General features: G+C 39.6%; 1 protein-coding gene across 1 annotated transcript in view; it reads left to right on the top strand.

Annotated features, from left to right (window-relative positions):
• Positions 1–6784: 6784 nt before the first annotated feature.
• Positions 6785–11767, top strand: part of LOC105521701 (aldo-keto reductase family 1 member C1 homolog) — a 22597-nt gene continuing 17614 nt past the window's right edge. The window contains exons 1-2 of the mRNA XM_011955981.1: positions 6785–6910; positions 9700–9966. Coding sequence (XP_011811371.1) covers positions 9883–9966 — 84 coding nt within the window. The 5' untranslated portion in view covers positions 6785–6910; positions 9700–9882. The remainder of the gene's footprint in view (positions 6911–9699; positions 9967–11767) is intronic.

The following is an 11767-nucleotide window of genomic DNA, read 5'->3' as shown; positions in this document are numbered from 1 at the left end:
ATGTGTATTTCATTTAATTTAACTTTTCCATAAATATTAAATAATGTAATTATTCAGAATTAATATCAGAATTGTTTCATAAATATTAAATAATATAATTATTCAGAATTGGAATTAAATAATGTAATTTAGGTCCCCAACACTTTTTTATTTTCAATATTTGTAACTTTTATTTTCAGTTCAGGGGTGCACGTGCAGGTTTGTTATATAGGTAAACTCATGCCATGGGGGTTTGTTCTACAGATTATTTTGTTACCCAGGTATTAAGCCTAATACTGATTTGTTATTTTTCCAAATCCTCTCCCTTGTCCCAATTTTGATAAGTTGGTAGAGGCAAGAACCTGAATAGAGTGCATTCAAAAAAGTGTAGGAAGAGAAGAATTAGATACACAAGTGTAGAAAGTATTCAAATAATGGGTTATAAATACACCTGAGAATTGAGAAGTCCCTGGAGAAAATAATGGAGTCAAATGACAATTTTCTTTGAGATGGCAGAAAAAACAGCATGCCTACATGCTCTTAGGAAAATTCTAGTAGAAACAGAAAAATTGCTGATGCATGAGAGAGAGGACGAGAATTGCTGAATCATTTTTGAATTCATTCCTATTTCTGCTGTAAAAAAATTATCACAAATGTTGTGGCCTGAAACACCATAATTAATTTTCTCACAGTTCTGGAGATCAGAATTCCAAAATCTGGTTTAACAGGCTAAAGTCAGGTCCACAAGGTTGCATTTGTTCTTGAGGGTCTGGGGGAAATTGCTTTTCCTGGCCGTTTCCAGGTTCCAGAGGATGTGTTCCTTGGCTCATGGCACTTACTCTATCTTGAAAGCCAACTGCTGGCATCTTAGGATCTGTGTCCTGTGTGTCTTTCCTTACATGTCCTCTTTGATTGTGGCCCTCCTGGGTCCCACTTGTAAGGATTTTGTGATTACATTGCCTATCCAGATGATTCATAAGATAGAAAACCCTTCTATCTTATGATCCTTAACATAATCACATCTGCAAAGTTTGTTTTGCATGTAAGGTAACATAGTCACAGGTTCCAAAGGTAAAGGCATGAGTTATTGATGGGGGAGAGCAGAGGAGGGGAAGCATTGTTGAACCTATTGTACCAGCTTTGTGGAGAACTTGAAGCAAGTAAGCCTTAATTTTCTAGCCTTGCTAATAGAAAGTACTATATCACCAGCCACTAGGCCCTGAAAAAAATCTAGATTTCATCTCAGATATAAAGAAATAAAAACCTGTTCTTTAGCTCTGATATCATTTAAACCCTATCATAAGCCCCCGTCTAGATATAGTCCCTTTATTCCCTTAGTTTACAGTGATTTCCCAGGATTTGTGGACATCTTTTTCACTGTACATGTAGAAAACTCCAGCATTTCTGTTCTTTACATTCTCAACAACTGAAAGTTTCTACTCATACCTAGATTATACTTCAGGCAACTACTTCCAGGTTAGAACTTATACCGAAAAAGAAGTACTTGTAACTGCTCTATGAACCTTTAACACACTTCATACTAATAAAGCCTCTTACTCTTTGCTTTTCACTACACATCAGTTCATCAAGTTCTTGATTCATTAAGGGTTTCGGTCATTGGGTCTCTCATCTTTCCTCTTTCCATTCTTTCAATCTCCACACAGGTTTACATATTCAGATTTGCTTACATAATAAACTAAATTGAAATCCTCAGAGTACATTCATTCTCTCTAGGTTTCTCTTTAGGGTTTCTGCTGGTTGGGGTCTCTTGTCCTTGTACCTATTCATCTGTGCTTATAGCAACCAAACTGGATCAATGTGCGTACACGCAGAACAAATTGCCCTGCTTATATTTTTGTAGACCATCTTGCCAAAAACTAAAATCCTACACCACAGATCGTTATTCATTTGATCTGTAGAAAAGTTTAGATATTACCATGTTTCATTTATTTTATTTTTGGATTTGTATAAAATTAAAGTTTACAAGTGCAGTTTGCTACATGGATACATTGCACAGTGGTGAGGTCTGGGCTTTTAGTGTAGCTATCACCTGAATAATGTCCGTTGTATTTACCCAATAATTTCCCAGCCTCGCAACCTTCTGAGTCTCCAACAGTGGAAGAAGGAGGATCCAGTGGGCAGATATTAAGTGCCTATAGGAGTGCCTAGCCATGGGTTGGGAAACCTCTGCTCTTTGATGAATTTTAAAGAGGTTATTTGGGTTTCCTTGTAATTGTTTTTGTTGGATTGAGTTCCTTATAAATTTTGGATGTCAGTCCCCTGTTAGATTCACTGTTTGCAATTATTTTCCCCGTTGTGTAGGTCATCTGTTCTCTGTTGATTTTTTTTTTTGCTTTAGAGAAGCTCATTGGTTTAATTTAGTCTGAGTTCCTTGCCAGGACCTACTTAAGAATTTTTTGCCCCAATAAGTTTTCCTGAGATTTTCTTCTAGCACTTGATAGTCTCAGGTCTTACATTTAAGACTGATTTATTTCCAGTTGTTTTAAAAGCTTGCAAAGCTATTTTGAGGTATGAGCAAGGTTGCAAATGTCTAACTTTTTGAAAATATCAATTTTTCATTATGGTTTTAGGGGTTAAGATTGTATTATCACCAACATGCATTTTACTATAAAAGCTTTGGTACGGTCACTCATGTTTATTCCCTTGCCCTTGGCATGAGCTACAGTGGGAAGAGTGCTGCATCCGAGCCCTAGCCAATGCCACATGAGAGGGACTGTGCTGCAGGCTTCTGAGAAGGTTTCTCTCACATCTAGAAAGAAGCTTTTAAGATTCGGCGGCCCCTCTTCTTCAAGTGGCTCTTGTCCTGTTGCCCTGGGAGTTCTAAAATTGCTGCAGCAGCCTCCACTCAGCCTGAGAATGACATCAATACACAGAAGAAGAGTCAGGAAAAGATGAGAGAAGTTACAGACTCTCCTGAGCGACCCCCAGAGCTTACCATTCCTCCGACTTCTTGATATGGTGCTAACAGATTTGTATGTGAAATGAGACAGTTTCCTGATTCACATTGCAGGACTTGCCACAGGGGTGTGGCTCACCTATTCAAACTCCTAGAGGGAGGGGGAGCATGGAGATGGGCAGGTGCACAGGCCAGGGCAAGCGCTTTGGGCTCTGGCTTCATGGTAGGGTCTAGGGCTGGGTGCCTGCAACCACATCATTACAAAGCTCTTTCAGCTTTGCCATGTGCAGACGGCTTGAGTCTGCAGCTCCATGGACTCTCTGACTTATCTCAAAGGCAGAGGGCCAGTGTGACAGCTTTCTATATCCCAAGCTCTTGCAAGGCATCCCCAGAAGAGTCAGATCACATGTGGACTCTAAGGATGAGTGCAAGATATTATTGAGTGGTGGAGGCAGCTCTAAACAAGATGGATGGGGATTCAGAATGGGGGAAAGGAGTAGGAAGGTGATCTTCTCATGGAGTCAGGCTGCCCAGTGGCAACTCGCTTCTCCAGTCCCCCAAGGCCAAACTCCTTTCAGTGTCCAATGTCCCTCCTCTTCTCTCTTTCTGTGTGTCATTGTTCTACCATCCATGTGGTTGCCTCCTTGTCTCCTCACCTGCTGGTCTGCCCTGGATCTTAGGTTTGGGAGTTTATATAGGGGCAGACTGGAGGCGTGGTGGGCCAAAAGGCAAATTTTGGGGGCATGAAAACTAAAATGCCTGTTCTCATTTAGGGGCACAGTTATCTAGGCTGGAGGGTGGGGCCTTTGCTGGGAAATCACCCTCTTCTATCCAGTATTTCCCTGTCTCCTGTCCATATCACATGGAGTTTCAACCATTCAGAAACAGGTTTTTCTCACCTGGTTTTATGCTAATTAAAACAACTATAAAAATGAATAATTTTCTCTTTACAGCCCCCCCTGCTGTAGACCTATCCAGTAGTGGTCAGAAGGTGTGCAAGCTGCTGAGTCACCCTGACTGCATCAACCCCAGTAGCTTGAAGGGGTGGACAATATAATTGAGAAATAGTAAAATAACAAACAGTGCAGAAGAGGCAGGCATCTCAAAAAATGCTTGGTGGAATCGTCACTCATCCAGAGTCAACATGGGTGACAGTTATTTCTTCAAACAGAGTTCACTCTGAAAAAACTGAGCAATGTGGAATTTACTTTAAATTTCACTGGTTGTGAAATTTCATCTAATGTCATAATTAAAAGTTCCTACATATTGCTTTAGGTATCTCTCTCTTTTCCCCAAAATTTTCTCCAGGGCATCCGCAGTACCTCAGCCTCCTCCACAGCCTCCTCCGCAGCCTCCCAGCTCTTCCTTTTTCCTCCTGCACGGCTTTGGGCATCCCACCATTTTCCCCAGTAATGCAGCAAACTGTGTTTCCACAGCCTCTCACAGACATGACTTCACCCACAAACCTCTGTGAGGCTCAAGTGTACCCCTTCTTCTTCACATAGATCCTCTTCACCCCAGAGAATTGAGTCAACCAAATAGGAAATCTCAGGATAAACAGTGCTGGCAAACATCATTTTGTTTAAAGTATCATATCAACGTATATTTGTTGAGAAAATATTCAAGTTCTTTGCAAACTGTAACACTTTTTCAGAAAAAAATAGTGAGAGGAAATTAGGATCAGTTATTTACTTGAGGCACATGAGCATTCTTTATGTATGACTCAAGGACATCCCACTTCTTTCCTCCCCGGTCTTCCATCTTCCATCTGCTTTCCTCCTTCTTCTTATCTCCCTTTCCTCATGTTGCTCCCCCTGTCCCTCACCTATAGGACTGAGAATTCCTGTGGTCTCCTGAGATCAGTTTCTTTCCCCCCGATTGTATACAAGCTGTGGAAAGTTTTAGTTCTTTTCGACTCCATGACCCACACTAGTCAGGCAGAAACCCCCTGTACAATGTACCCATTGAGCCTTGGCAAGGTGCATGACACACACTTGGTCATTGGAGGAAATGATGAGTAGAGAGTGACAAATAGAAGAGGGAAGCTTTGAGCCTGAGCTCTCTGGAGCATAAGAGTGGTTGAGGCTTGGCACTTGCCACCTAGATTTCAGACAATATGTCAGGAATCCTGGATGTCCAGAGGGAATCCTGTTCTGGGGCTGGAGCCCCAACGTAGAGCTTTTATTTAGGCAGTGTTGAGCAATAATATGTGGCTGGAGCTCTTCAGAGGTTCCCCATGGTGCACTGTGTAGCGAAGCTGTGGGAGAAAGGTCTCACCCCTAACAATTCCAGAATTATAAATCTACCAGCCGCTTGCAACTTCAGCCTGGAAAAGCCAGGGGCATTAAACTCCAAACTGTGAGAGCAGCCATGTGGGCTACACCCTGCAAAGCCACAGGTACAGTGCTGCCCAAAGCCCCAGAAGCCTACCCCTGGCACCAGTGTGCCCAGAAAGAAGGATATGGAGTCAGGAAGATGATTCTGCAGCTTTAAGATTTAATTTCTGCCCTGTTGAGTTTATGGCTTGCATGAAGCCTCTTCTTCTCTTTCAACTGATATTTCCCTTTTGAAATGAGATTGTTCAACCACTGCCTATAAAACCTTTGTGATTTGGAAGTAAATAACTTGTTTTTGATTTTACAGGCTCATAGCTGATAGAAATTTGTCTTGGATCTCAGATAAATCTTTGGATTTTAGATGTTTAAGTTGATTCTAAACCTGATAAGGCTTTGGAGATTCTTGAGATAAACTGATTGGATTTTGTATGTAAGAAAGAAGTTTATGTCTTCAGCTTTTTGTCCTTTATATCCTCAACTAACAATATTTTGGGGTTTCTATGATTTCTTGCTAAAATTTGGATTCCCGTTTCAATTTATCTTGTGCATAGTCTGTAATTATTTTCTTTGTAGTTACCATTGAAATGACATACTGCATCCCATAGTTATATCATCCACTTTGAAATCCCAATGTGAATTTAACTTCGATTCCATTCAAAAACTCTACTTTTCCACAGCTATGTTTCCACTTCACATTATTGATGTCACTAATTACAACTTTATATGTGGTGTACATGTTAACAGAAATGTATTCTTATTTGTACACATTTGTAATGTAAATCTTGAAGAAAATGAGAGTAAAAAGCAAATTTCATAAATACATGTTTCCATGTTTTTCACACACCTACCTTTACGAGAGGTCATTATAACTCTATATGACTTCATGTTGCTGTCTAAAATTCGTTCATTTCAAAGTGAATTGCTCTCTTTAGCATTTCTTGTAGAGCAATTCTAATGGCAATGAACTCCTGCAGCTTTTACATCACATAGTCTTAATAACTTTTTGTTTTTAAGAAATAATTTGGCTGGGTGCAGTGGCTAATGCCTGTAATCCCAGCACATTGGGAGGCCAAGGTGGGTGGATCACACAGTCAAGAAATAGAGACCACCCTGGCTACCATGGTGAAACCCTGTCTCTCCTAAAAATACAACAATTAGCTGGGCGTGGTTGTGCACACCTATAGTCCCAGCTACTTAGGAGGCTCAGGCAGGAGAATTGCTTGAACCTGGGAGGTTCAATGAGCTGAGATCGCACCACTGCAATGAGCTGAGATCACACCACTGCACTCCAGCCTAGTGACAGAGCAAAACTCTGTCTCAAAATAATAATAATAACAATAATAATTTTTTGCCAAATATGGAGTTATTGGGTGAAATTTTTTTTTTATTGATCGCCTTAAATATATCACCTACTATATCCTCCAAAGACTCTCATAAGAAATCTGTGGATTACCTTGTCCAGGAAACTTTGTACCCCATGAGTCATGTTTCTCTTCCTACTTTTTGTTTTGTTTTGTTTTGTTTTATTTCTTTCTTTATTTTTTTGGGGGGGGATGGAGTTTTGCTCTTGTTGCCCAAGCTGAAGTGCAATGGTGCAATCTCGACTCACTGCAACCTCCGCATCCTGGGTTTAAGCTATTTTCCTGGCTTAGCCTCCCAAGTTACTGGAATTGCAGGTGTGCACCCCCATGCCCGGCCAATTTTTTGTATTTTTAGTAGAAATAGGGTTTCACCATGTTAGCCAGGCTAGTCTCAAACTCCTGACGGCAGGTGATCCACCCACCTCAGCTTCCCAAAATCCCTTGCTATGTAAAGATTATCTCTTTGTCTGGCTTTTAGAGTTGGATGATAACACATATAGGTCTGAGTCTCTTTGAGTTTATGCTATATGCAGTTCTTTAAGTTGCCTGAATTTGTAGATTCTTGTCTTTAACCAATTTGAAAAAGTTTTGATGATTTTATTCTCCAAATAATCTCTCTACCATCATGGGTTTGCACTTCTCCTTCTGGGAATTCTGGGAATCCAATACTATACTGGTTGGCTTGAAGGTGTCCCATAAGTCCCATAGGACCTGTTCACATTTCTTTATTCTTGTTTCCTGTCCTTAGACTCAGGAATTTCAAGTGCACTATCCTTGTGTGCATTGATTATATCTTCATCCTTCTCAAATTTGCTATTGAAACACCCACTGGTGAGTTTTTCATTCAGGTATATTTTTTAGCTCCAATTTGTTTCCTTTTCTTTTCTATAGTTTCTGTGTTATGACTATATTTTGATTTCCTTATTTTTTTCAGATTTTCTGTAGTTCTTAATCCATATTTTTCATTAGGAATTTTAGCATATTTAAGACAGCTGTTTAAATGCTTCTCTACTAATTTTAACGCCTGTGATTCTTCAGGAATGATTTCTATTAATTTATTTTCTTTCCCATAATGGACTGTGATTTCTTGTTTGTTTGTATGCCTTGTTATTTTATTTTGTTTTTTTTTGAGCCGGAGTGTTGCTCCGTCACCAGGCTGGAGTACAGTGGTTCCATCTCGGCTCACTGCAACCTCTGCCTCCTGGGTTCAAGTGATTCCCCTGCTTTAGCCTCCCGAGTAGCTGGGGCTACAGGCGCCCACCAGCAAGCCCGGCTAGTTTTTTGTATTTTTAAGTAGAGACAGGGTTTCTCCATGATAGCCAGGATGCTCTCAGTCTCCTGACCTTGTGATCTGCCCTCCTTGGCCTCCCAAAGTGCTGGGAGGTGTGAGCCCCCGCATCCGGCCTGTATGCCTTGTTATTTTATTTAACTGGGCATTTGAAAAAATAAAACATCTTTGTAACTGCATATAGATTTGTTCTGTCATGACAGTCATCAACTCATATGTGTGGCAGGTTCTCAGTCAAGGCATCAGCCCTACATAAAACCTCAAGTCCTTCTTAGTTTGTTTCTGAACATGCACCTACATGGATTGTGTTTGCCATTTTATTTTTCACCAAATAACCAATGGCTTTTGAATCACTTGCTATTACAAAATTTTGCATCCCAGTTTCTCCTCAATGACTTAGATGGACTATTGCATGTCTCTTCCCCTAGTCTTTTGCCTATAACATCTGTATGTGCAGAGTCACCCTGAATCTCTACTGAGCCACTCCATAAATAAATAAGTTTATTTCAGTCAATTTTAGATATTTTCTGATGTTTCCATGAGTCATATGGGAGTCGTATAATCCACCATCTTGTTGAAATTATCCTCTGTGAAAAATTTCCATATCTTTATAATATTACATTTATGTCAATGTATAACAATTTACCTATGTTTCAATTTCTGTTTGTTTTATGAAAAAGCCAATAGAAGCAATCAGGGCACTGCAAGTTGTGACTACTCCAAGATGTGAATCATGGATCGTGCAAATTACATTCATGTTCTAACCTGCCCTCCAAAGGGAGGATAAAGTAAAAATTATCCCATGTGAGGTTTATTCACCAGTTTATATGTCATTAGTTACCAGTTTTTCTTTAGGAATAATGTTTAACAATATTATAAAGTATATCTAATAGTTATCATGTTTTTGGCTTGTTACTTTTTGGTAGTAACTTATAAAACTCGCCGGAAAAGACAAATAAGATAAGGCACGGTTTACATATTACAAATTATATCCAAAGTCCAAACACTGTTAATAAGAAATCCTCCAATAAAACCACATCAAATTTTATTTTTTATTTATACCCACATCAGGACTACAACTTTATTAGGACTGCACCTTCATCAGGAAGGGATATTTCTCTTACAAGGCTAATAAGAAAGAAACAATAAATTTGCTGATGAAAACAGTAATGCATTTAAAACTTTTAACTTTAGGCCAGGCACAGTGGCTCATGCCTGGAATCCCAGAACTTTGGGAGGCCGAGGTGGGCAGATCACTAGGTCAAGAGATTGAGACCATCCTGGCTAACACAGTGAGACCCCGTCTCTAATAAAAATACAAAACAATTAGCTGGGCATGGTGGCGGGTGCCTGTAGTCCCAGCTATTTGGAGGCTGAGGCAGGAGAATATTGTGAACGGGGAGGCAGAGCTTGCAGTGAGCCGAGATTGTGCCACTGCACTCCAGCCTGGGCGACAGAGCGAGACTGCATTTCAAAAAATAAATAAATAAATAAAATTAACTTTAATTTTTAATTGAGGGCAATATTTTAATGAAATGCTCATTAGTCATTCCTTTAAACTGTGTGAGAGAGAGAAAAATGAAAATTAATCATTTCAAATAATGCAAAATACAGAAGGAACATCACCATGGAACAAACAAAAAAGAGCTTTGTAGCTGGAGGTTTCTATAGTCTTATTGTAAACTCACAATGTGTTCTACAAATCTCTTTGAATAATTTATGTCTCATAAACAGAGATTTGAAATAGCAAAAATACTTCAGAGAGAAATTAATGAGTGTATCATGACTGCATAATAATTTACTTAGGAATTTTCTTAGATAAGAAACGATTGAACTGGATTCAATTTTTATCATAGCTTATGTAAGACTGCCTCTGTCCCTCCTCTCACATGCCATTGGTTAACAAGCAGACAGTGTGTCCAGGGGCGTTGCCTGCTCATTGCTCTTATAGCCTGTGAGGGAGGAAGAAAGACACGTTTGCTCGTCAGGCCAGTGACAGAAATGGATTCAAAACATCAGTGTGTGAAGCTGAATGATGGTCACTTCATGCCTGTCCTGGGATTTGGCACCTATGCGCCTGCAGAGGTAATACTAATGTTTTTAGTGTTGAGAGTTTAAAGGAGCAAAGCTAGAGTAAGTGGAAGCTGACCAGGTTATCAGGCTTGTGTTCCCAAGTTACTTTGCATGACTCCCCTTTAAACGTCAGTCTTTGTTCTGCAATGCAGTCTGGTCACAGGGTCATCTACTGCTTATTTGGGGGCACTGCTTTGTCTTCTGTTTATGTTTGTTTCACAGCTTGTCAGAGTCTACAAAACTCAGCAGAAAGAACACGGCCTGCCTGCTCCCTCTCTTGAAGATTGATTGCAATGGGAGTGGTTTCTCTGTTTCTTTGTATAGTTGAACAGATATTTACTTCTTCCAAGAAGACACAATTCAGAGGAATCTTTATGGCAAAAGTTAGTGGAGACAGGTTGCATGAAATCTGTTGGGAGAGTATCACTGTTCTGTTGGGCGGCCTCGTGCACCAAACTGTAATACTAGAGCTGGACTAAAGAGAATTTCCCACGTGCTACTCTCAGCTCTGGGAAAATTACCTGAAACGATAAAATATCCTCATTTTAAGAAAAAAAAAAAAGTAAAACCTAACAAGGACAGTTTAAATTCTTTGTCTTTGTTAATATGGGTGAGATTTGTATAAAAATACTGTAACAGAGAAATTTCTTGTTTCTCTGATGAGAAAATTAATGGAATAGATTTTATTTTCTAGGCTTAGCTCTTTCTACACTGGAAGAAAACTTGTATTTCAAGACTGTCGTGGGAATACAATGTGTGTGAATAGGGACTAGTTATATAAAATTTGAGTCTCACATTTCTCATCTGTACGATATAAGGATTTACAAAGGGACATTTTGAAGACCGTTGACAGGAGTGGTTTACTTTAATATAAATTGTCACGGAGAGGAAGTAAAGATGAGAACACCACTGAAACTCCAGCCTTGGTAAGCCTTTGAGTGCTGGCACAGCAAAGAAATGGTCAAGGATGATATGAGGAGTGGGCTGTGAGACCCAGTATCTAGTTCCTTGTAAGTTTGTGGGAAAAATAAAGCCTCTGAAATACTTTTAAGATAGGAAAACAGTTTGCTTTGTTTCTGTTTTTGTCATTTAAAAGATATACTTTCAAATCTATATCCACATTTGTTATGTAAGTCAATAATTGTAACTTTCACTGCAGTAATATGTTTCCTAAAAGAGTTGCCTTGAATTTATGGAGCTGAACCCCATTTTGCTAATCACTTACTCCCTGCAGTCTATTTCTTGTATATACAAATCAATATCCTTAGAGTATACATCTTTACTCCTAGTATTTAGTTCTGTCATGTAGACAGAATGGCCAAAGGCTGGGTAGAAAAGACTTATCATAATAGACTGCTGTCCATAGATAGATAGGCCTGTTTCCAATATAAACCTGCTGGTATCTGATAAGGTAGATTTCTCGCTATTTCCTAACTTATAAGAATGGTGGCTGTAAGTAACTGCTTGTGCAAACTGTGGAGTTTCTGTGCACCTGCTTTCCTTTTGGAGACTGGAAGTTTTGTGTCTGCTAGACAGAGTGAGTCAATGTAAGCAGTCCCAGACAAAATCTTAGTAATGGAGTATGTAGAGAGCATCTCTTGTAGACAACAGTTCACATACATTTGACAAAATGTGATGCTGGATAAAGTCAGAGCGTTCTGTGCAGCAACATGATGGGAGAGGAATCACAGGAACTTACACTGCATTCCTTCATAATTCCTTCCATGTGGCTATTTCCCCTTCTCTCTTTTCCTTCCTTCCTTCCTTCCTTCCTTCCTTCCTTCCTTCCTTCCTTCCTTCTTCCTTCCTTCCT

The sequence above is a fragment of the Colobus angolensis genome, unplaced genomic scaffold (assembly GCF_000951035.1).
Source record: "Colobus angolensis palliatus isolate OR3802 unplaced genomic scaffold, Cang.pa_1.0 Scaffold405, whole genome shotgun sequence".
In the NCBI taxonomy this organism is placed as follows: Eukaryota; Metazoa; Chordata; class Mammalia; order Primates; family Cercopithecidae; genus Colobus; species Colobus angolensis.
This window is presented reverse-complemented; position numbering and strand designations above follow the sequence as displayed.